Here is a 26498-nt window from a genome sequence, read left to right on the forward strand (position 1 = left end):
AGTTTCTCCAGAAAGAAACCTGTCATTTCAGAACCTGAGAAAATGTTCTCCTGTTATTTAAGCTATCTCTTCAGCATGCAATCTGAAGAGTTTATTTATGTCTCCCCTTTCATTTCCTCCCATCTTTGCTAGAACATGTAGATGAGAAAAGTGAAACAAATAAACAACTCTTCTCTAAAGTCTTTACTCTCTCAGTAATTCCACATGTTCTGAAGGAAATATTTATATTTCCTCAGTATAAATAGTTAAGAGTTCTGTTGTTTTATAATGCCATCAGATGTCTGCTCTAGTTTATGAGTTGCTTCTCAAGAACTGCATGAGACCAAGAAAGGCCAAGTTAAGTTCCTAACGCAAACCTAACCAAACAAACAAAAATCCTTGGGAAAAATAAATGGTCTTTTTTAATTTTCTTTTTTTAATTTTAATAAGAAAAAGTAGAACTCAAAAGAGAATGGAAAGTTCATGCTAATCATATACATAGCAAGTATACATAATTGCATCATATTGTTGCCATTACTCCTCCTTCCCTCTCTGTGCTCCACTTCTTTCTGCAGTTTTCTTAAATGAGAATAGACAGTAGTTGCATCTTATATATTTGTAAAGAATTCAGACCTCAATCCTGACTCAGATTTTTGAGCATTAAGCAATAATCTGATAAACAATAGTATGCTTACCATGGTAATCTTACTAACTAGGAGGAGGGGAGGGGAGACGAGAAGGGGGAAAAGGGAAGAGAATAAATGTCTGACTTGATACTGCACAAGGAATAAAACTGTGAAGAAAACTGAAATTGCTTTTTCTGCTTTGTTCTCCTGTTGCTTCCTTTTCTGATGTCCTTTGTATCTCACACACTTGTGTTTCTATTACACGGTTAGAGACTCTTGACTTTAGAAGGACATTAACCGAGTGAAAGAAAGATGAATATTTCAGGCTTCAAGAGCAAGGCAGAGCCAGGATCTTTACACCAGACATAAGTGGCAATGGTCATAGACTAATACACAGTATGGTCCAACTTGGCATTATGAAATTTTTTCTTACCCTTAGGTCTGTCAGGTACTAGACCAGGTTTCTTAAAGGGGCCATGGCATCTATATGGTTGAACTAGAGGAAATCCTAAGCAAGCTGGTGCCTGCTTTGGAGGGGAATTTGGAGTAGGTGACTTCCCAAGGGCCCTTCCAACATTGACTGTTCCTATGAGTGTGGACAGAAAAACTGCCATAAATTTTAGGAGGCACTGCTGGTGTTTATTTTGTCATAATCAGTCTAAAATGTCCATTGACACAACATGATTCCAAAACAAGAACAAATGAAATAAGGTTCATTCACTTTCAAGTATACCATCTTTCTTTAGTCTGGAGGGTACTTCTCTTGCATCAAAGAAACAAAGGCTCAACATCTTACTCATTTCCATCTGTGTGACGATGCAAACGACTTGATCGTTCTGCTATTTAACTAACTGTTAGGCAGAAATAGGTTGTTGAGTTTTTTTCTCTTTTCAGTCTCCCAGGAGAGTCTCTGACTCTTACCATTACTGTATCATCTGCTGCCATCTGCAGAAAGGCAGCTTGAACTTTGGAGGAAGACAGGAAGGTGGAGTTATCAGTGATCTGAGCCACCACTGGCCAGTCCATTCAAAAGGAAAAATATGGTTTGCAAGATACAGATTGATTCTGTCTAACGAGGTAGAAAATGACTATTTAGATGATATGGGACTACTACGTCTCTTTGATTCCATTTCTCTCCCATCCAAATGCATAGTGCTTATGGCAACAGCTACCATGCACAACAGGGGCTGCTGGTTCTCACTGTAGCCTGAGGAAGGAATCCTTATCAGCACAAGCACAACAGCAAAGCTAGCATACAGCAAATCTACAGTACATGGGATGCACAAAGAGTACCTGATTTAATATGACATGTGACCGTTGTTCTAACATGAATAGGTGTAGACTTGTGCCCAAGGGATGGACTGACAGATTTCACATTTTGAGCTGTATTTAGCTGTACATTGCTTTGCAGCCTGACTGATGTCTAGAAGTAGAATACATCAATTAGTTGAAGAAAGAAGCTAGAAGGGAAATTCTGCTCTCAAAATGAGTGTACAGAAAAAGAATACTAAAGAAAAATCTGCATGGCATAGTGACCCAAAGACACGCTAGTAAGATCTGACCATAGTCAGAAATGACTGTGCCTTTACTTAAATCAATCTTCCTTTTTTTGCTATTCTAATGTATCAGATAGCTTCAGTTTACCAGAAATAGATGTACAGAAATAGATCTATAGCCACATATAAACAATTTTTTCTTCTCCACTACTCCAGTTTTAAAAAATCACTTTAAAATCATGCAGCTATTTTAAATCTAGATATTTGCTGTTTAACTGGCCTAGCATATCAAAACAACATAGTCATCAAGAGTGTTATAGAGGATCGACCCCACTATGGCTGATGGCATTACTGTCAAAATGGCTGGTGGTTGAGCCTGATCATCCATTGAAAGCTACACCCTGCCCCAAGTTTCACACTGGAAGAGCACATGGCTTAAACCAGAATCAGAATCCACATTTGTTTCCCTGTCCATTGGGAATCCATGTACTTTTCAAGAGAACTAAATATATATGTTTTCTGAGACCAATCCTATCGCCAGTGAAGTTGTTAAGCCTGACAAGATCTCACACAAAATTCTACATATGCATGTCAGTTTTACCAAGCTACTCCCAACTTACATTATTATAAATGAGATCAAGAGCATATTTAGTCATCAATAGAAGTTAAATCAAACCAATAAAGATACATCTGCACTTCAACATTAAGCACAATGGAAGGGATGAATCATATTCTTGCCCTAAGAGTGACACAAGGGAGTAATCAAATTGAGCTGATGTTCTGGCATAAGTAAGAATATACTCATGATTCCCCATGTTCTTAGTTTCTCGGTCTTTGAGCTGAAGCTCCCACAGTCTGCAGTAGCATCAAATCCAGTCACTAATAATATTCACGTCTTGTATCCAAAAAAACTTCAGAGCATACACAAAATCGTTTAAAATCATTTTACCAGTCACAAAGATAGAAATGACATTTGAGTTAAAGCTTCCTTTCGAATTAACATCATAGAGTACTTTGAAACATGAAGTGAAAAATACCATGTGAAGTTATTTAGTTATTATAAAAATTGGATCCGAACATAATTATGAGAACAGGAAATTAGCTTGGTCCTCTAAACTTTACTAAAATGTTCATTGAGATCAATAATACCATAAGTTAAGCTACCAGATGTATGTTACAGTTGAAAGGTAGCATATTAGCCAGTGCAGTAAAACCCGGAGTATATGGATTTGTTGGCTCAGTACTTATTCCAGAAGAAGAATGCAGTCCTGCTCACTAGATTTACTACATCTGATATCACCCTAAATCCTACTTAAAATCACATCTGATTAATAACTATAACTAATTCTACTTAGTTCGCAAGAGTAAATTTCCAGTTAATATGGCAAGTAGAGTAGGAAAAGCTGGAGGATACTAAAGAGGAGAACCAAATTACAATGCCTATCTAGCAGTTTTTAACTCCTTAAAAGTACTGCAAAGCACGGGCTAATTAATCTTTAGAGCATCCTTGAAGACAGTGAATAGACCTTGTTCCTTATGTTCAGATTCAACAAGACTAAATTGCAGGAATCTTGGAAACTTTGCCTGTGACAAAACCATACTTGCAATGATCAGATCAAATGTATTTTCAAATAAGTCCAATGCACCAGCTCAATAATGTCTTAGGAAACAAAAAGATGAGTAGGCGGTGGCCAGTAGCATTCTTATATGTAAACATTCCTCCCTGTATCCATAAATTACCTCTGAGAACAACATTTTAGAATGGACCCTCAGAGAGCTGGGGTCCATTCAATTGGAGCATTTCTTCAGTTCTGCAGTAAGGAAAGAAAATAAAGTTTGTCTTGTTTTTAGACAACATCTTAAGTTCTACACAATCTTCTGTCTAATATCTCTTATCTTTATACGCTCAGTGCTTTTGCATACAGCAAATATTGTCCTCTAGATTAACAGATCAATCAGTGCAGTCATACGTATTAGGTCTTTTGAAGGCAAAATGAATGGCAGACCACAGGGACTCAAGAGTAAGGGGAAGAAGGTAAATCCTAGTTGTACTTCCAATTAATTTTCTGTTTCCTGTCAGTGAACAATACAGGCCATCATTTCCAGGCTGGTGGAAGCAGATGGTATGAAGCAATACAGTTGATATTAATGGTTGCATGCTGCCTTCTCTTGACTAATCAAGAGTGCTGCTTCACATTGTTTTAGAGGAGAGGGTTTCAAAGCCAAGGAGATCTGTAATTTTAAGGAGACACGAAGCAGAAATTTCTCTGTATTCAGATAGGCTGTAGTGTCCATAGTTGGTGGGTGGATAATGTTTTAGGAAAATTTCTCGCTTCAGAATTTTTCTGTAAGAGTTATCATAATACTGAGAATATTTTCAAATGTTGAAGAAAGTGGTGGAAAAACCTTCTTCAAAACACGTTCTAATTAGCATTGGTGTTGTTTTTTGGTTTTAATTTGGGGCTGAGGATCTTTGGTCCTCATTACAAAGGCATATTTGTTTCATCTCTCTAAGCCAGTATTTGGAAAGGCAAAAGAGTAACTTACAGCAGTCATTACTCTCTATCATGGCTTAGCACTTTATAAAGGTTCATCTTTTCTTTCTTCGAGCTGAAAAGCATCACAGTGTGTTATGTTCCTTGTATGAGCATTAGAAGAGAAATACAGGATACTTTTAAACTCTTTCATCCTTATCAGTAACAATTTATTGAATCAGGAAACATTTTTAATATTAAAACTTGTAGCATCTTATAATATGGAGCCTTAACACATCTGGATTGTAAATTAAGGCTGAGTAGGACTTTGGGTAACCTTGTCTAGTGGGCAGTGTCCTGGCCCATGGCAGGAGGTTGGAACTAGATGATCTTTAAGGTCTCTTTCAATACCAATCATTCTGTGATTCTACACTATTAATGGATAATTATGGTGAAAAATAAAAATAAATAAAGAAAACACAACAAAACTCCTTAGAGTGTAACCTTTGCTCATTGCATCTGCTATACGTGAAGAAAATATATAGGGTCAGATCTTCATTCCTGTTGCCTTCCACTGAACTACAATTCTTATGAACAGTAACCCAAACTTGGATGCCCTTTTGAAACCAGAGTATTGATGGTTGCTACTACCTTGAAATGAATTGGGCCATATTCTGCAGTGCTTTATATTCATTCAGGTAAACTGTTGAAAACCTTAAATAGTGACTTAAATCAAGTATGGCTTTAGAATTTCATGTATTACTTTCCATATTTGATAATAAGGAGGGATTCTGAAAGTCCTTGTAAGCACCTTGTAGAGGCAATCAATACTTCTTCTTCTTCTTTTTTTTTTTTTAATCTGGAATAATGCAGGTTTACATTTTGACCATTTTCCAGGACATATTTTCATCTTAATTTATAGTGCTTCATTAGCGGTGGTTTGCAGGCTCATCTCCCCATTGCAAGGAAAGCTGTTTTTCTAACATCATTTGTCTGTATTTTCATTGGAAAGATCAAATTTCTATGGTGTTTGCTATGATACTCTGTATATTTTTTTTTCCTTAATAAACACTAATGAAATAATTTGTCTTTGTAACCCAGAACTATAAAACACAAAATCAAAAGTCTGTGATTTTTAAATAAATTCTTTCTTACATTCACTAACACGAAAACATTCCAACGCCCAGACTGGAAGAAAATATTTTCAACTAAATTACATTATCGAGTTTCATGCAATTTCTATTAATAATATCAACTAAAATCTGGTTTTGTTTTTCATACTGAAGTGGTACATCTGATCTTCTCAGGCACAAATGCTATTTTAAAATAAAAACTGCTTCTATAAATATTCCAGTTTCAAACACCCATAATTCAGTTTCTCCCTCTCTCTGCAGCAGGGCCTTGGAGAGGTTAAACAACTACCAAAAAATGAACATCCACGTAACAACTGCTAGTAGCATTTCCCCATCTTCAAAGCAGACAGTCCATAATTCAGAGGACAAGACAAGGTCACCAATAAACATCAGTGAACTGTGCCTGCTTTTGCAAGTTTCACATAAAAATAGTGCATCCCTAAGAACACAAAGCAGACATAATAGATTAGTTTAATTCACATCAGAGCACACATAAACACAAGAAACGAATCATCTTTTGATTGCAACAGGCTCTGACTCAATTATTTTGCAACACCAGCAGCCCTGTCCTTTGTATAGGTTTAAAAGAAAGGAAAAAGAGTTGTTTGTAACTTAAAACAATTAGAACCACTGCCAAAGCCAAATTCAGCTTCTTTTAGACAAAAGTAAAAGATTTTGGGCGTTTGGCCTGTCATGGTCCACGCATCTGGCAAAATTGGACATGAGAAACTACAAAGCGCGTCACAAATGTACCACCAATTGATTTATCAGCTCCCACAATAAATCACATATGCAGCAGGGTGGGAATGAAGATGGTTTTTATCACTTTATTTCTTCTGAATGTCAAAAGTTAATCCAGAAGGGGTCGAAACAAACATGAACAAACCATTACTGAGTGATCTGGGCCATGAGTGAAAAGTTTAAATCCTGGGGGAAATGTTGGATGGTCACAAACTCACTAAGTAAAATCTCGGCCTACCAAGGGCCAACAGGTGGTACACATGAAAAGTGCTCCAGAATCATTTACTCACACAATGACAAAATAATGAGGGAGTGTGGTCTTCCTTAAAATTCAACTGACAATGACTGTTAAGTAATCAGAGAAAGATCAATGATCTCTGAATTATTTAACACCTTACATCTTTCTTACTACAGACACCTCTCATCCAGGATCCTACTGAACACACAGAAAGTTCCAAAGGATAAACCACAGTGTACATTAAAATACTCTGTATTTCAATGAAAGAGATGTACCAGATGTCCTCACCCCTCAAAAAAAAATGAATTAATTAAAAAATAAATAAGTAAATAAATAATCAAAAGAAAAAAGAACATGCAACATTCTTTTTGTGTTTCTTCAGTAGCTGGCACTGTTTAAGGTATAATGTATTGTATCTTTTGCATAGTTCCTTGGGTTTTTTTTTCACTTTATCCCCAGTTATCTTTTGGGGTTCAAATCACACTTAAAATGCCATATAGAAAGAACAAAATCTTCCTTACATATTGGTTTCAAGACACATCTTGCCTTAGCCAAACGTCTTCGTACTCCACACATTATTTCCCAGCCAATGCATGCGGTCAGTCAGGATGTTTGTACTGACATCTCCATACCTTTCCCCTCCATCTGCCAGGCTAAAAGGAAGCAGGTACACTCCCACTGGGAGTAAGGGAGAGAAGGGGAAGATTTATCAGTGCAGGGTAATTCATTATTTAAACATGCGGAGATGGAAACAAGAAGCACTTGACATCTCCTTGCTAACTGCTAGCTGTATCTCTGCTTAGGTATACCTCCAAGATTTTTGGCCTCCTGTAACACTATGAACTGAATCCATATTCATGTGTTTGTTTCCCCAAAGATCCTCTATATTTTGGGGGGAAAGACAGCACCACCAGGAGGCAGCTACAAGACTAAAATCCAAACACAGCATGCTTGTGGCTTTCTATGGCTAGACCTAAGTTTCACTAGAGGATATGCAGTCCTCTTGCTAATCTCATCTGGAAAAGATTTGATTTACAGTAAAAATTTTAAGGATTCTTGTATGAAATGAAAGATTTGGAGAACCCAGGGCTGCAAGCAGCGTTAATCTTCAGGCAGATTTCCTCATGAGAGGATGCAAAGGGCATGGCAGTCTCTTTGTATTGCTTTTCTCATCCATCACATCTTCTGATTTTCTGAGTCTGAATTTTGACTGTTCTGTATCTTTTTGCTAATATCGCCCAAGTATTTGGATAAGCAATATGATGTGAAAAGCTACATGCAAGTAGGCATCCTTTCTTCAGATGAGAAAAATAATGGTCAGAAAATGATTTTTCAGCAATGTAACATATATTGTAAAATCCCTGAAGACACCTAAGGGTGATTTGGGAAAAACAGTTGTCCCTTCATGTTGTGGTTTAACCGGGCAGGTGGCCAAGCACCACACAGTTGTTCCCAGCTATCCAGGAGTATTTCTAAGTTAGTCTGTATGTTAGTGGTTTTCCAGACAACAAGACATCATAGGTTTCCATTAACCAGCCAAAATTACATAAGCAAATATCCTAAAATTCACTGAACGAGTCACCTGGTAGGCCATGCAGAGCACAACCTACAAAGGAACATGAAGGGAGAAAAATATGTTTGTCACTGAGCAAGAAACTGAGACTCTAAGTAACAAGAAGAGATCTAATTCAAAACTTTTGAAGTCAGAGTCGCATTTACTTCAGTGTATAATGCAGCAGTCCTAAACAAAGATGGAGCTTCCACATTTTTCCTAGAGACCATTTCAGAAGGCAGAGCTCTAGTTTCAAAGGCAAACAGAGAGGACTGGGATAAATTATTTCACCTCTAACCCCAAAGGAGTACTGCCTCTTCACTCATATTGACCAACTGTGGCTTTTTTAATCCCTTTTTTTTTTTTTTTTAAATTAAAAACAAAATAAGTATAACATTTCTGCATCTCACAGAGTAACGATTGTGAAGTTATTTGAAAACCTGTAATCAGAGAACTATAATTCCATACTAGTACTTCATAAATTTGCCGTCTAAGTTATTATCAAATTGTTCTTGGTAATTTGACTTTCATTCGAAATTAGCCAATTCTATTCAAGGTAAGTATCATGCAACACTGCCAGAAGACATTCTTTTTTAGTTTTTGACAGCAAAGTTTTAAATGCATGGATTTAAAACTCTCAGGTGGAAGGCTGAATTAATTCTGTGAGTTTTTAAAGGGAGGAAAGGAAGAGAGACATCAGTGATTTCTATCAGAAGGGTAAGAATTGCTTTCTCCTGTAATGACAAAAAATCCTATACTGGAAGCTCCCAAAAAGAAAAGCAGAATTGCTCAGATTTCTAGGCCTTCTGTCATATTTATGACTTGATTTTTACTGAATTAAAATTCCCCAAAAAAAAAAGAATTCTGGCTTTTATATGCTCAGTATGGAAGATGAGCAAGCTTTGGGACAGGAAACATCCCAGATCACAAGAGTCACTGACTTCAGAAGCTAGATTAGAACAACATTCTGGATCTCATAAGCTCCTCCGCTCATAGAGCATAACATTAAAACCCTGGGCAAGTGTAATACCCCTTCAAGACTGGCACAAAAAATGATCACCTACACTTGTTAGCAGTTATTTCTGTTTTCCAAATGGCAAAATAAGTGCTGTGAATAAAATAATTTTTCAGCCGTTTTAATAAACTGTGCAGTAATAGCATTCCATATATTTGAATTTGGGGGTGGGTGAAAGTGTGAGTTTTTCAGGAGATGTATACCAAGAAAATTACATCCAAAATACTCTGTGAAGGAAACAAGAATCAAGCCTGGATGAGTAACCTTGTGGTTCTGTTTCCATGGAGTTATGTCTTATAATATTTAAATTACGTTCAAGTGCTACTTTCTCACAAGACCTGAGGAATCCCTTCTGTGATATTGATTTATCTTTTCTGCCTTTGGAACTGAGAGACTTAGGAAAGAGGTCACATTTACAGCAAATTTTCTGCCCCTATGGAAAAGATACATCTCCATACTGAATCAAACTAGAGTTACTGTAGCTCAAGGTGGGCATCACAGTCTTTTTTGATGGATGACTGGGCAAGAGCCATCTGAACACAAGTTATTTTTAACTATGTCATGGCCATTTGGAGATTGCCATCCTATCATCTGGTACTTCAAATCAAAATGTAATCTTTCTTCATAAGCAAGATCTCGCTGATCCTCTAATGAAACTGAGTAATGGAAGTGAATTCTCCATAAATTTCAGCATGATAAAGATTGTCCTTGCCTTAACTGAGCTGTAGAACAAGTTTCTTACTTTGGAAATGCATCTCACTAGATAAATTCATTAAATGTTTACAAAATTAGGAATGTGGATGTAGGAGACAGGACCCAACATTTACAGTCATTCTGAAAATCTGAATCTTCCCTTCAGCTGTTCTTCTGGGACAGTAAATGTCTCTATGAGCCTGGGCCTTCTATGACCTAATTATTTCATCTTATTTTTCAGTAAACTGCTGCTTTTCTTGTCCATTGGTAGGATAAGAAAGTGTGCTACTTGTCAGCAGTGCCCTCATGAATGTCCTCCCTTCAAAAAAGAATAAAAAATAGAAATAGTTGCAATTATGAATATGTGCATATAGATGATATACAGTAGGAATACGATGATGATTATTCTTGTTTTCTAACTTCCTGCAATCTCATCTTTTTAAAATAAAATGAGGGAGGAGGTTTCAGTTAAAAGGCTGAATGTCTTGAGATTTAGTATTAAGTGCAAGAAATATTGTTACAAGTTTGGTGTGGCTGTGCTAAGTATACACAGTCAAATTAAGAAGCGTTGTTTCTGAAGCGTAATATCCTTTAAATATGCAACAGTCTGTTCTATATCATATCCTAATGTTATCTGTAAGTATATGAGACATGAAAATTTGACATTTTTTTCCACAAAACAACTTTCTAGAGTTCTAGATGGACATAAGGTTCATTTTCCAACTTAAAACCTGTCCTCATTTTCCTGTCCTCATTTGTTTCCTTTTACTTTATTTAGAATGAACAAGCAAAGCAAACTGATTATTTTCATAAGGCATTCCCTTTTCATCGTACAACACATGAAAAAATATCTTTATAAAACACAAATATTTGCATAAGATCTTGCACACGGCTAGAGAACCATTTTTAATCTAGTTGAGAGAAGGTTACAAAATGCTCTGACCAGATGTGTATAATGGGATATTCAAATTATTGTACAACTTTTCCTAGAATACTGCAGTGGAAAAAATGTTCTTAGAATTCAACTCCTTGGACTTCTCTTCACTAATGCTTGTATCCTAACAGTATGTTCTGCCTGTATTCCAAAAAGTCACCCCAATGATTCCTTGTCATCTGCTTGCCTGGAATTATGCTCTCTGATGCATGGATAAAAAGGATGTGCTAATTCACCCAATACTCGTTTGTTGGACAATTCCACTGTTGACGATGTACAGTGAAGTCAGTTCACTTCCACAGAACAAACAGTGATACCTGATCTTATTAGCCTTTTTACTCTCCTGAGAATCTTTGTGTAATGCTGCATTAGTAGCCTTTACTAAATTAGAAAACCAAACGGGAAGATAAATCAATATGAATGTACGTTTGCTGATATCGATTTTTCCCTTCATAGTCAGCATGGGAATATTGTGGCTCCTATTAATAAAAAGAGTGGGAGAACTTTAAACAGTTCAGTCTGGATAATTACCCAGTCATTTTGGAGACTTACTCAAACTTCTTTAATCTGTAATTCTGAACTACACATATCATGAAATGAAATCCTTCTCATGAATAATCACATGAAGATGCTGATGACAATTTCTTGATGTAGATTATCAGTAAGTTGACTAGGACAGGCATTCAATCTGTTATTCATGAAAAAGGATGACTAGCTGGGCAACACAAAAGTCAAGGACAGCCAAGGCTGCAGCAAGCATCATATTCTGCAGTTCAAAATCCCAGAAGAAAAAGGCGAGCAAGGGATATACTGGAATCATAGCTCTGGATTTCAGGAGAGAATTCAGCTTGCTTATGAATCACATGGGTAGTGTGCCACAGGAGACTGTCCTCCAAGGGAAGAAGGCTCAGGGCCATTGGTTGGTCCCCATGTGCAACCTTGTCAGAGCACAAGAGCAAGCCATTCTGATAGCCAGGAGCTGAACAACTGTAGCAGAAAGCTCACATAGAGGTGCAGGGAACTTTTGACTGTGCTCAAATAAAAAAAAAAAAAACAAAAGGAAGCATGCAGAAGATGGAAGCAGGGAGAGGGTACCCAGGACAAATATACAGACACTGCCTGAGAATACAGGGATGGAGACAAGAAAGCCAAAGCTTACAGGCAAGTGGAAACAGTGAGAGATATGAAGGGCAAGAAGGACTTATCTAAGTGCACTGGGGCAGAAGGAAGGCTAAGAAGAATGTGGACCATAACAGCAACCACTTTGCCATATCATAAGCAGTGATTCAAGTGGCATAAAATTTGGCCATGGCAGAAAGGCAGCTTCCACTAATGGTGGCACACTGTTTACCCATCTTTGCGCTCTGTATTTCATTCCCCCTTAAAGCCCAACACTTTCCTTACCTCTATTTCCAATTACAACATTGTAAGAGGCCATGCTTTTTACATTACTGTCTCAAAGTTTGCTGAAATGGACAAGTTCAGGCAAGTCCTGACCAAGGTTCCAGGACTCCCTTTGTCTGAGACACACAGGAACCAAGGTTCGAGAAATCCCTTTGTTCAACAGATGGACAAGTCTGGGAGCTAGAAAGAGAGATAAGATGCTGATTAATGGCCCTTAAGTGGTCTTTTTGTGTGGGCCTATCTCAAGGAAGATGGCCATCTCCGAGGAATTCACATGACTCTAACCTGAGCCTTCCAGAAATGTCACAAAGGCTGGGAAGAAGTAGGATAAAAAGGGCACAGACAAACCCCGAATTGAGGTTTTCTGACACCAGATGCCTCACGACGGAAACAAGGAGGTTTTCTGACACCAGATGCATTTTTTCTGCCCAAGACCTCTAGTGACTCTGTCCTTTTTATTTCATTTTGTTCCTAGCAGCTTCCTCTTTCTTGCCACAAGTGTCCTTCAGTTTTGCTCCCACGTATGTCCTGCCTTCGCCTCCACCACGGCAGGCCTTGTTCCACCTCACCTCTGGCTGTTCTGCCCCTCACTTCATCAGCCAACAAGCATCTTGCTCCTCCAGCCCATAAGCTGGAGCCAGCCTATAAGTGCTATAACTAATTCTTTTCCAATCCTGATCTTTCTCCTTCATAATCTTTTCTACTAATTGGTCTTATGCATTTCCTCTCCCAAACATTTTCTTTTCACCCTTCTTTTGGACTTGAAGTTTCTTTCAGGCTCAGATATAAACACAATGGCTTTTCCATCTAAAGAAGAAGAGAAATCCTATTGATTAGCATTAGGACCAAACAAGTTTTCTAAGGGTTTAGCAGCAGTTTAACATCTTTATTAATGACCTGGTCAATGGAGCAAAATGTACCCTTAGCAAAGTTTACAGATGACACAAAGCTGGGAGGTGTGGCTGATAAAATGGCTTCGTTGCCATTCAGAGAGACCTGAACAGGCTGGAGAAACAGGCTGACAGGAACCTCATCAGGTTCAACATGTAGTGCAAGTCTGCACCTTGAGAGTAACAACCCCAAGCAGATGACATGCTAAGCATCCTTTGCAGAAAGGAACTGGGGTCCTGGAGGACACCAAGTTGAACACGAGCTGGCAACACATCCCTGCTGCAAAGACTGAAGGTGTCCTGGGCTGCATTAGGAAAGCATTGCCAGCAGGTCAAGGGAGGTGAACTCTTAATGCTATAAGCTATACTTAGAGTATTAATTTAGGATGCCAATAAAATTAACACATTTGGGCAAATCAGCAGGAAAAACAACAGAAAGAAAGGAACCTTGGCCTATTGCTGGTTATGGGAAGTTTCTCTTTGAAAAATCTCTGTAGCTCACATTTCTGCTAAGCGAGGTAATATGCCTGTAGATTTAATCTGACAGAAGACATAGCATGGCATCGCCAGAAAATGATAAAATCAGGTTGTTGGAGAGGGACCACCAAACACCATCACAGCTCTGAGAATTCACCCAGGGAAACAAACTGACACAAGTGTAATAAAACCAGACTCTGATACTCACTGGAGTTTTGTGGTGCTAATATCACAGAATCACAGAATGACCTGGGTTGGAAGGGACCTCAAGGATCATGATGTTCCAACTCCCCTGCCTGGCAGGGCCACCAAACTTCCACATTTACTAGATCAGGTTGCCCAGAGCACCATCCAACCTGGCCTTGAACACCTCCAAGGATGGGGCATCCACAGCCTCTGTGGGCAGCCTGTTCCAGGACCTCGCCACTCTCCTAGTAAAGAACTTGCCCATAACATCCAACCTAAATATCTGCAGTTCTTACTTCAAAAATTTCATTCAAAGTGCTTAAATCTACTATTGGGTGCCTGCTGGAAGCTGCCCTTGACCAAATCAATCCCTCCCAAACAACAGGCTTAGACTGTGCTCATTATTTACACAACACTTCAAGTGTTACCAAGTTTCAACTTGTGATACAGTTATACAAATATGGCCTTTCTTTCCATACCCACAAAACTGAAAGCAATATAAACAATAGTCAAAATGAAGAAATAAAATCATTCCCTGTTATCCTTAACTCTAAGGAAGAGACAAGATGTTACGTTGAAAGCACAGAGTTACTGTGGATTCTCAATAACAAAAGATATTTTTAGTTTGGAAAGAAGTCTATTTTAAAGCATATGCCAGCCAAATAGTGCTAGTAACAAGGAAACGTGGTTAGCCAGACTGTGAGGCAGAAATTTCACCTGGCTTATTTAATTACATTAAGAAATCTTACCTGTATCATTTTATCTGTTGTAGGCCTTAGTATTCAGTATTGTCACAACACTCTCACTATCTTACATTTACCCACACTACATCTAAAGATGCAAATTTCTTTACCAGAGTCTAACAACCACAAATGTTCTCTGTTAATGAAAATAAATGTAATGAAATACATGTCTGTAACAAATATATTTTTGTCAGTCAGATACATGTGTAGTACAAATTCAGAGCTTCTCCTTTTTTGACAGTGATCTCAAGTTAATTTGGATGCACACAACACATTTTCCAAAAATGCATCCCCTTTGGCAACAGATGCATGTTGCCCTTCTCCAGAACTCCCCCCACATGCCATTGCCCTGACCAAACCCAATGCAGGCACTCTTCACACTTGCTACCAACATCTTAGCAGCAGCAACACTAACGCATCTTTGTGATGACTCCATTTCATTACCACAGCATAGAGCTCCCATGCCAGGTGAGGTGTAAAAATGAGGTCCTGACTGTGTAATTATCCAAGGGAAATTTTCATTTTAGGATTTAATTAAATGAGGTCTCCTTCTCTGTAGCTAGTTGGAAAGCAGCTCTTATAGAGCTACAGCTGTTTGATTCTGCCAAATTAAATGGTGATTACCAGAAATATGTGGTTGGAAAGGTATTATCTTAGTTGAGATATAATTACTGATATATCTTATTAACCTATGGGAGATAGTAGGCAAACCCTGTTCTCACTGTTATTTTGGAGGCTTGCCTTGTCAGTTGACAATGTAAACAAAGGACCTGATGGATCAAATCAGTTCATGGCAGCTTATAAGGACTGCATTAAAGTAACAGCTCGCAATGATATTTTAGTGATTATATTCAGTTGTGGTAGCAAAACTTTATGCTAAATAAATGAAGGCAAAAGAAGCTAAGGATGTTTCACAGAGTTTTGTTCCTTATGATAGCAGGAAAATCTCCAATGCATGCGTAGAACATATCAGCATTTGGGAGAGACTGAAAGATGTAATCAAAAAATTTATGAAGAGATCTGAATAGAATCATGCTCACAATTGCATAACTAAGTAGAAGTCAGGCAAAGTTTATGGGTAAAGATAACACAGCTTCTGTTGAGTCAACTAGTATAACTAGAAAATAATATGTTTCAAGCTCAAAAATCTTTTTCAGGTTTATCACTTTCTCGTTTCTGCTCTGAAATCGTATTTCCAGTCAGTGAAAATCTAACACTGACACTGGATATTTTTACTGATTAAATGCACACAATATTTTTTTTCTAACATTATAATTCAATGCAATTATATTGATAAACATCACCTTCACTCATCCCAAAATGGTCTTTCCTGGTATTACATTTCTTTCATCTCAAATTAGATCCCCCAAAAAATTATTCAAACTAAATGAAAAAGAGTTCTCTAGAAGAAGAATATTTACAGGCCACTGGCAAAGGCCAGTCCTGTTAAAAAAAGTAAAGTTCAGGATCTTTCAAGTAAATATTCACCAAAAAAATAAAGCATGGTGTTACTAATAGAATCACGCAGCAAAAAGTAAGTCAAAGAAAGAAACGGTCTTTTGGTAAACAAATGAATAAATAAAAATTCTACTGAAAATCATAATAAGCACTAGCTTATTATGCATACATGATATGTATAAAATCAGAACTACAAAGCCCACAGTGCCAAAGAATACCACCCCTCTCTTATTTGGACTAACATTTTACATAAAACCTGAGAAGAATCTCGCAAGTGTCACCAGGAGCAATGTTACAAACACACACGTCTGCTAATAAAATGCTAGGGTTTATTTGGGAGTAGAGGAGGAGTTATTTTGACTCACAATGAAAATAACCAGATTTAGTTTTCATCTAGATGTTTTTTAATAACTGCCACAGTTGAAATGATATAGTCAGACCTACACATGTTATGGAACTTCCAGCGAGTAATAAATTGCCAACAAAAAGACTAACATTGCTTTAACTGTGTAGAATTAGAGTTTAAAAGTGGTCCAACAATGTAACCAACAATTTCAACTGTTGAGCAAGAGAACAGCAGTCTAAAGCTAGCTCCTGAGAGTCTGTAACAAATGTGGGCTAAAAAGACTGCACGTTTCACTTGTGTCTGAGAAGGAATGGATCCAGCATCCAGCACTGACTCCCAGGTGGTGAGAGGTCAGTACCTCTCAGCTGTAGGACTGTGAGCACATTCACAGCGTTATGCAGAGCCCTGTGGGATCACTTTGGCTCCACAAGAGCCACCTACTGTTCTCCAGGAAGCCAGAACACTGGATGGCATGAGGCAAGGATATACAAGTGGCCCTGGATACAGGAAGAAAAACATATTAATGCTGCCACAGTATCTTTGCCACCACTCAATTAGAAACAATTTAGAGAATCACAGAATTGCAGAATTGCTTGGGTTGGAAGGGACTCTCAAAAGCCATCTGGTCCAACCCCCTGCAGTGAACAGGGACACCCACAGGTAGATCAGGTTGCTCAGAGCCCCATCCAGCCTGATCTTGAGTGTCTCCAGGGATGGGGCATCCACCACCTCTCTGGGCAACCTGCTCCAGTGCCTCACGTGACTGTAAAAGCCTTTTTCCTTGTATCCAATATAAATTTCCCCTCCTTTAGTTTGAAACCATTTATCCTTGTCCTATCACAACAGTCATTCTATGACTCTATGATTCTATGAAGCAGAGCATGCTAAAGGGTCTCTCCCCTTGTTTCTTATAGCTCTCCTTCAGATACTGAAAAGCCACTACTGAATGACAGCTTTGGGGAAGGAATAAAAAGAAAAGGCAACTACTGTGCACTAACAACTTCAAAGGGGGTGAATATGAGGAAATGGCGCAAATGAGCTGCACAGCACTACATTTTCTCAAGCAAGTCCTGCTGCTTCTTAAAAAAAAAAAATTGCTGATCAAAGTGAGGCCTGCATCTGAACAGGTAGAAAATCAGTCTGCTGAGGCTATGATCCCACCAGCAGAGTGAATGCTTGTTTTTCAATCAGTTTACTTTCCCTGCCTGACTGGTTCATGCTGTGACCACATACGCACTTGGGCCAGGACAGCACAAAGGTGCCAGAATGGCATGGATGAGTGGCTGGGACCTGGGATGAAGGCTGTGGATGCCCAGCAGTGCCCCCAGACACATTCACATGAAGTCATATCCACAGTGTTGATAATTTCCTGCAGGAAGCAAGAATTGGTTTTTACAGGTAGCATAAATAATTCAATGTGAAGCAAAGTCTTAATACCTGTTTGAACAATCCTTGGCCTAAACATGTTAACCTTTATAATTAGCAGAGACCTTAAGAATGGCATGTTGTACGGATTCTGCCTTAAATCGGTGTGGATATTACCTATGTAAAATCCCTTTCATACTGTGACAAAATCAAAGTTTTTTGCTTGATTTACATTTTTTTTTTTTTTTTTTTAACAGAATAGTATCCCAGTGGGCGGAAGACAGAGATGTGACATTCTAATTATATCCTTCATGAAATGGTGACATCTTCAAAGCTAGTAAATGAATTTGTTTCATAAACAAATTACAGCAAAATCATACTAACTTGATTTGATAGTTATCATGGACTACAGGTAACTGACTGCAAATAACCACAGCTTAAAGAATCACCCTTTTCAGCCTGTGACTTTTTTGCTAAGAAGTCCTTCCCTTCAGATGCAACGAGAATTCAATCTTTCTCTGCTCAGCAAGACTTTATTTCAAGGAAAGATTTTAAGTCTACTAACAAGTGATACCACAGTATACCAAGATTGAACCTTGCACGATCTAATATCAATGGGATAAGGGGGAATGGCTTTAAACTAAAAGAGAGGAGATTCAAATTAGATGTTAAGAAGAAATTCTACACTCAGAGGGCAGTGAGGCCCTGGCACAGCTGCCCAGAGAAGCTGTGGTGCCCCATCCCTGGGGGCACTCAGGGCCAGGTTGGATGGAGCCCAGGGCAGCTGAGCTGCTGGGTGGCAGCCCTGCCCATGGCAGGAGGTTGGGACTGGATGGGCTTTAAGGTCCCTTCCAACACAACCCATTCTATGACTCTGTGATTCTGTGTTGGCAGCTCCTTCCAGAACTGACACAGAGGTCTGATATGATGAAGTCAAATCCAGTTTGCTACTGCAGGGGGTTCAGGTTGAACTGTCAAACAAGGCTTAAAATGTGCCTGTACACACTGAGAGTATCAGCACGTCACATAAAGCTGAAATATTCACTGTGAACCGCAGCTATCAACAGACTAATAATAAATATATTTGACAGGAAAATATGGTAACTAAATTCCCAGTCTCACCCATCTGTTCCTCTGCTGTTTGTGTATCTCCCTATCATAGTTACACTTGCTTACGTTTCAGCTGCCTATGTCACATGTACGTGACATGTATATATATATGTGTGTGTATATATATATACACACACATGCACGCAGTCGTGTATTCGGCGTTCGATTGCGGTGGCTGGGCTGCAATCGGGCGAGCCGGGGAGATGAAGGGGAGGAGGAGGGGGGGGGGGGGGGTGTGTTCCTTCCTCTCGGCGCTGGATTGATCGCGCCTACTAGGAACCGTGTGTTGTTTTCGGAGGCAAAATGGCGGCGGCGGTGGCCGGGGCCGCCCTGCTGGGCAAGGGGCTGGACATCAGCCTGGCGGCTCTGCGGCAGCACGACCCCTACATCAGCAGCATCGTGGACGTGGCCAGCCAGGTGGCGCTCTACACCTTCGGGCACCGCGCCAACGAGTGGGTACGTCGGGTCTACCCTCCCCGTAACCCCCTTCCCGGCCGAGAAGGGGATGGGCTGGTGACAGGCTCCGCCTTGATGTGGGCTGGAATACAACGAGGCCCCGCCCCGTCCCTATGCGGAAGTGGGGGTGATCTGCCATGAGGAGGTGTGAGGGGACGGGAGGTCAGGTGGACTTGCTTGCTCCTCCTCGGCTGGGCTTGTCTTGGCTTGAAAAGTGTGCTGAGAGCTGGGGTGTAGGGCTGGAGGAGTTTGTTGCTGGCCTTGAATGCCTCCAGGGATGGGGCATCCACCAACCTCTTTGAGCAACCTGTTCCAGTGCATCGCCACCCTCTGTGTGAAAAACTTCCTCCTAATATGTAACCTAAACCTCCCATCTCAGTCTAAACCCATTCCTCCATGTCCTATCACTATCCACCCTTGTAAATAGCCATTCCCTCTCCTACTTATATGCTCCCTTCAAGTATTGGAAGGCCACAATCAGGTCTCCTCAGAGTCTTCTCATTTCCAGGCCAAACAACCCTAGTTCCCTCAGCCTTTCCTTGTTTGTTATTTAATAGCTTATGGGAAAGAGCTGGAATGCTGATGGTGTTGGTTAAGCAGAGATAAAGGGGTTTGCTTGTGTCTGGCAAAACGCAGCCCTAATATAAACTTCTTCAATGTTCTCATTTAGGAGAAGACAGACGTAGAAGGAACGCTGTTTGTTTACACAAGGTGAGAGTGTTGTGTGTTACCATCTGAAGGTGCAGCCTGTGGGTGTGGGAAAGTTGGGATGGAGCTTGGCTGAAGGACAGAAAATGCTCCTGACTGTGTCATGCTCAGAGGTGAAAGGAAACTGAGATTGCCAAGGACAAAAGCAAGGGAAGAAACACAAAAAATGAGGGATTGCCAAAAAGGAGGGATCATCACGTATGTGACTTCAAGATGTGGTTTAAAGCTTATGTAGCTGAACCACAGAAATCTGTGATACTGCCTTAAATAAGATTCAGTGTTGGCAGGTTAAAGATGTCTGAGCAAAAACCAAACAGAAATAAAGAGTGATATCTCTTAAAGAAAACAAATGGTAGAAAATATGAGTACCATATTTAGGAGTTAATATTTTTTCTGTCTGATTGTTCCATTTTGTGGATGTTCAATCCAGCATTTGGGTTTTCTCAGTGCTTGCTGTTTGCAGCATCTCTAATTGCAGCTGTTCAGAGCTTGGATTTGGTCACTCACTCCAACACGTACTTTAGCTCTGTTGTAAACATGTTTTGCTTTTAGGTTTCCAAAATAGTGCCCAAGCTTTTCCTTGTACCGCTGTTAAAAAACATCAGAAAATGATGTAGTGAGCACATCTTGCAGTAGCTTTGGGATGGGATGCTGAAGAAGAAACTAACAGTGTTTGTTTTTGAGGAGCTGGTAGGAAAACTGAGGAAGCAAGAGCCTGTTTTCAGAGGGCAATTGGTGTGTGATTAAATGGAAAATGGACAGGGAGGCCCAGGAGACTGAGTTATTAATCTTTTGAGTTCTCTTGTACCAGCAGTTGAAATCATCATCAATAACTTATCTAAACTTCTTTAAGGTAAATGAGGAGGAATAAAAAGTTTACCACTGCAACAAGAAAGAACTGGCCCTTTATTTTGCTAGCAGTAGTTAGGGGATGGCTGGTTGTGTGCTGCAAAATGGAGGTATTTGTCTGGTATGTTGGATTTAAACCTCCACAGCTGACAACATGTCACCTGACGCGTGTTGTATCTGTGATCTTTCATCGTGCTGTTTTGTTGGCTGAGGAAGTTTCCATTTACAGCGCAGATTGCTATCCTTCCTGCCATGTAGGTGACTACACCAAACAGGTTGTGAACAACATTATACAGGGCCCTCCCTGCCACTTTCATTTCCTATGGCTTTGAGCAATGCTATAAAATCATGTAAAATAAATGTTGCCAGCAGACTGCAGGTGGGAGTCTGCTGGTGTTGCTTTGTTGCTTCTTATTACTGTTGTGAGAATGTGATGTGGTCCTTCTACTGGAGCTGAGTTTTTATCACAAATCGAAGCTGTGCAAATTCTAAGAAAGGGTCAAAAATCAGGCTTCCCACTGAGTTAACACCAATGGAATTGCACTCTTTTAACTTAAGTACTGATTGGATTCTTGTTAAGGGTTTTGCTTTCCTGTTGCATCTTACTCTCCACTGCACATCCCTGTGCTTTATATTTCTTAAATATACATTCAATTACCAGAGATAGCAGTTTTACCAAATGTTTAAGCATCAGGATTTACTTTTGTCATATTTGAAAGTAATGTCTCCTGCCAGGATGGTAATAGGTTTAACACCTCATGTCAGTAAAAACTGTCTTTGAACTGGAACCACCATGAGCAGTTGTCACAGTTTTTTTACTTAAATTTTAGATAGGTTTTTCAGTATTGTCCGCAGTTACTACCTAAATGTTAGCGATGATAATAACAATAATTGCAGTAATAGAATATGTAGTGCTCCTTGCTTTTGGCCGAATCTAACCATCGTTTTCTACAAGAAACTGGAAAACATGATGCTAGTGATCTGGGACAGAGTGAGAATTTTGTATTACCTATCAGTGGGGGAAAAAAAGGCATTTTGGAGAACCATACAACAACAAAAAATGGTAATTTCTTTTGTTTTCTTGACTTGACATGATTTCTACTTGATGATTTTCAGATCAGCTTCTCCAAGGCATGGCTTCACAATTATGAACAGGCTGAGCATGGAAAATCGAACAGAACCAATTACTAAAGACCTTGATTTCCAGCTTCAGGACCCTTTTCTACTTTACAGGAATGCCAGATGTAAGTATGTGATTTGTTAAGTGCTGAAGAGGTGAGCTCTTCTTCAGCATCTATTCTTAGTTAAGGTCATTAGATTAGAGTTTAGCTTTAAAGGGCTGGAACTGGCTGGTTAACATTTACGACTGAAGGAGTATATTTTGCTTGCTGACATGTGGGCATAGTTGTTAAGTACTACCTGAAATGCCACTGTTGAAAGTGAGGTCACTTTAAACTAGCAAATAACAGTCTTTTGTGGTCCTATGTATTTGATGGGTGTAGAGACTCACATACATGCATTGTATGTTCTGAATATACCCTGGTCAGTGCTGGGATATTTTGTCGTAATACAAGCCCACTGGAGATTGGAATAATCCTTCTGAGCTGTTTAAGGGTAAACAAATGCAGCTAATTCAGACCCCTGTGCTCCAGCTCTGATGCACTGTCCTTAGAGCAGCTTGGGAGGTGGGTTACTTCCCAGCTTTTATGGGAAACTCTGACACTGTAATGCTGAGCCTAATTTAAACACCGATGAAAGATGAAGTTATTACTGTGGGCTGTGTGTTTGTCTTGCATAACTGTCAAAGCTCTATATAAGACTGCATTAGGCAAACTCAGGAATTAGCGGAAGACATGAAAAAAGCTTTGCTTTTATGCACAGATATACACACAGACCACAATGATGTGCAATTGTATAAAAACAAACAGTTATAAATATGCAAGTTTATACTTGCCCTTTGAAATAAAGCTATAGCATGATGTATATGTTGTTCTCGATGCATAAAAGTACATTGCAAAAAATCTTTATGTGGAATGCATTGCAGAAGTGTTCCCTCCGGATGAAGTAAAAGCAGTGGAAATTGATGGCATACAAAGCAGCACAGTTTGATAATCAGCTAGACCTTTTTATTTCATAAACTTAATTTGGATTTGGCATGTACATCAAGAGGGAATTCTGTTGTTTCTACCACATAGTGTGTGTGAGCAATAGAAATAACATTTTAAATAATCTAAATGAAGCTTCTATTTCTGAGAGCATTGGGTGGGCTGAAAAACAGTTTAAATTTGCTGTTAGAAATTCCCAGAGAAGCTGAAAGGAAATATAGACATCTCCAGGCTAACCTAGGCTAGACCAGGCATCAGGATTTTAAATGCCATGAGACTTTTCTCCCATGTGATTATGAAAACTTTCCTATGTGTATGTAATCTATTTTTGTCTTGTTTTGAAATTCCACTAGGAATTGGTATATGTATATGCTAATATCTACTTTTTTAAAGCCCGATCTATTAATTCTTCCCTTTTATTGAGACAGTTAGTAATAAGAATAATTAGAAGTTGTTATAACTATGTCGGCATGAAGACAGTCTTCAGTCCAAATAATACATACAAACTGATTTATTTAGGATTAAAATCTGGGAGCTTTGGAGAGGAATATAAGCCATTCGTTCAATAAGAAATGTCATAATTATAGATTTGCAGAGTCTCAAATACAGGTACTGACATGCTTCTGAGAGGCTAACTTGTGTTCAGATAACGTTTGGGGTTTGTTTTTTTGCTAATTGAGCAAAAAAAAAAGAAAAAAAAAAAAAGAAGGCTTCTTTTCTGGGCTCTGTGTAGACAGTGATTCTTTTGGGGTAGGGTTTGAAAATGTGTTGTCCATCAGCCTTTATAAAGCTCAGAGTGCTTTGTTGATGTCTTTGCATTTCTGTGCAATTGTATTAAATCCTCCTATTTTCATAAACACACCAAAGGATTCCCCTTCACCTGCAAAGGTAGTATCCCTTCTGCTAGGAGATGTTGTAGATCTATACTACGAAGCTGCAGCATAAAGAATTTTGAATGTACGTTTAAGATCAAACCCAAGAATTGTAGTAGACAAACTATGGAGGATTGGACCCACAGAAGTGAAAAGGGCGTTTCAGGAGACAAACTACTGTGCTGGTTTTGGCTGGGAGAGAGTTAATTTTCACAGAATCACAGAATTATCAAGTTTGGAAAAGACCTAGAAGATCATCCAGTCCAACCATCACCAATACTTCCCAGTTAAATCATATTCCTCAACACAACATCCAAACGTTTCTTGAACACTCCCATGGTCGGTGACTCCACCACCTCCCTGGGCAGTGCATTCCAATGCCTGACTACCCTTTCCAAGAAGTAATACTTCCTAATGTCCAGCCTGAATCTCCCCTGCCGCAGCTTGGAACCATTCCCTCTAGTTCTATCACTGAGATTTTCCTCATATTAACTTGCATAGTGCTGTGTTTTGGATTTGTGACCCCAAAAGTGTGTGTTGTTCACATACTCTTGCCATTGTTGAGTGTCTGGTATAGTTGCTTTCGCACTTCAGAGGCCTTACATTTTCAGTTCTGCTCAGTGTTTTGTAAGTTCTAATTTTCTGATCTCGTTATATTGCATCTATCATCTTAAAAAAACTGCTTTGCATCCAGTGTGTTATTAAAATTGAAAAAAGCTTTCTAAAACCATAATGAAGTAAATTTTATTAATAACTAAGAAACTTCTGATCTCTTTATTGTGCTTCATATTTCTCCTGTTTGTCCATCGTTCTTGTTAATCAAGAATTGAAATACTATCTAAGAAACCCTTTCAGACACCTGTAATCTATTCACAGGTCTTTGGGGGTTGGTGTTGGGATCCATGCTGGTAAATGAGTGCCCTTCCACAGGGTACAATCTTTCACAGAAAAGTTTAGTTTGGAAAATGTGGTCAGGCAAGTGTAAGAGTTATTCATTTCAAAGCCAGGAGAATTAGATACAGATTACAGTGTGTTTAATGCCAGAAGAAATCTTAATCTAATTCCAACAAGAAACAAAACGCATACTAGTCAAATAAGTGAGGTGCACTTCCAGTACTTGAAGAGTGTGTATAAATAGGAAGGGGTATGACTGTGAGGGTGGATAGTGATAGGACAAGGGGGAATGGTTTTAGACTGAGACGGAAGGTTTAGGTTAGATATTAGGAGGAAGTTTTTCACAGAGAGGGTGGTGACGCACTGGAACAAGCTGCCCAAGGAGGTTGTGGATGCCCCATCCCTGGGGGCATTCAAGGCCAGGCTGGATGTGGTTCTGGGCAGCCTGGTCTGGTGGTTGGTGACCCTGCACGCAGCAGGGGGTTGAAACCAGATGATCGTTGTGGTCCTTTACAACCCAGGCTATTCTATGATTCTATGAAATATTTTCCACATTATCTGTAAACATTGATAGTTAACAGCAGTTTCAGGTACTTTTGTGCTCAAATAAGGCAGTACTGCTTTTCTAATGATTTCAAAAATTTAAAGTATTTCCTGGATTATATATTTGAGTAATCTTATCTATGTAATTAATACTTTTTTCCTTAACCTTTGGTGGTGTTTATTGCAAAAAAGAACATTTGGAACCCGCTGCTTGAAACTTGATGCTGGTTAATGTGAAATAGTCCAGAAAAAAGCATAACTGTAAACTGTTGGGTAAAATAACTTCAGTTTCTCCTTCTAGCAGCGGTCAGCTATACAGTAATTTACTTGCAACTATTCCCATTGTGGTGTATTTTGTACCGAGTGAATGTGATTATATGCTGGGCGAGAAAATTATTTCTTAGGTTGACTGATGTACCATTTCATCACTGAATACTGTTTTTCATGCTTATAAGACATGGAGTACTTGAGGAAAGTTGCGTATCTTAGAGCTCAGTACACCTTGTGTGTTTTGCTGCCAGAAAAATATATTAGATCCAGCTTATGAGGAGCTTGTATGCCAGTTATTACTGCTGATTACTGTACTACAGGAAGTGGAGAAAGAAACAGTGAAAGCTCTACAGATATTCTCACCAAATCTACAAATAGAATCTGACCAGATTCTATGCCCATTTGTGCATTGTGAGTCACATCTGTAGCAAGGCTTTTCGTCGCACTATCTAGTAAGACTGAAAGTGAATGAAGCTTTCTACCCAGATGTGACACGTTATATGAATATCAGGTTTTGCATTAGTCCAGGAAGTGCTACATAGGCAGTCCAGACGTGCTCGTTTAAAGCTGCCTCGTAGTAATTTCAGTTGTCCAGTTTAACTTGCCACCTTATGTTTGTCAGAACCCTAAACAAGTGGTATCGTTTTCCTATATTTCTACACTGCAAAGACTTCTAGTAGGTGGGATTAGAAGTCTTAAACAGAAGAATTCATCCTCTTGAGAGACTAATTCAGGTCCCTTTCGTTAACTCTTCCAATATTTCTATATTGTATATAAACATATACTGAATAGGTAACGTGTCCTGATTCTGCAGGAATGTTGGAAGACTGATTGATCCCACAGGTAGACTAATGGTAATATTTCTCTTGTAAGGAGCAGCTTGGTTAGAATATGAGAGATGTACTTCCCTAGAAAAAAAGACGAGACCACAGTAATAGAAT

General features: G+C 39.1%; 2 protein-coding genes across 34 annotated transcripts in view; one reads left to right on the forward strand and one right to left on the reverse strand.

Moving 5' to 3' along the window:
• CACNA1C (calcium voltage-gated channel subunit alpha1 C) overlaps positions 1–26498 on the reverse strand; it is a 449097-nt gene that overhangs the window by 419386 nt on the left and 3213 nt on the right. The gene's annotated exons all lie outside the window — the stretch shown is intronic.
• Positions 19146–26498, forward strand: part of DCP1B (decapping mRNA 1B) — a 42627-nt gene continuing 35274 nt past the window's right edge. For both annotated transcript variants that reach the window (XM_015865297.3, XM_085540329.1), the window contains exons 1-3: positions 19146–19316; positions 19987–20027; positions 21990–22117. In XM_015865297.3, the coding sequence (XP_015720783.1) occupies positions 19164–19316; positions 19987–20027; positions 21990–22117 (322 nt within the window). In that variant the 5' untranslated portion in view covers positions 19146–19163. The remainder of the gene's footprint in view (positions 19317–19986; positions 20028–21989; positions 22118–26498) is intronic.

This window comes from Coturnix japonica, chromosome 1 (assembly GCF_054131305.1).
Source record: "Coturnix japonica strain WE chromosome 1, WE-NBRP24, whole genome shotgun sequence".
NCBI classification, from domain to species: domain Eukaryota; kingdom Metazoa; phylum Chordata; class Aves; order Galliformes; family Phasianidae; genus Coturnix; species Coturnix japonica.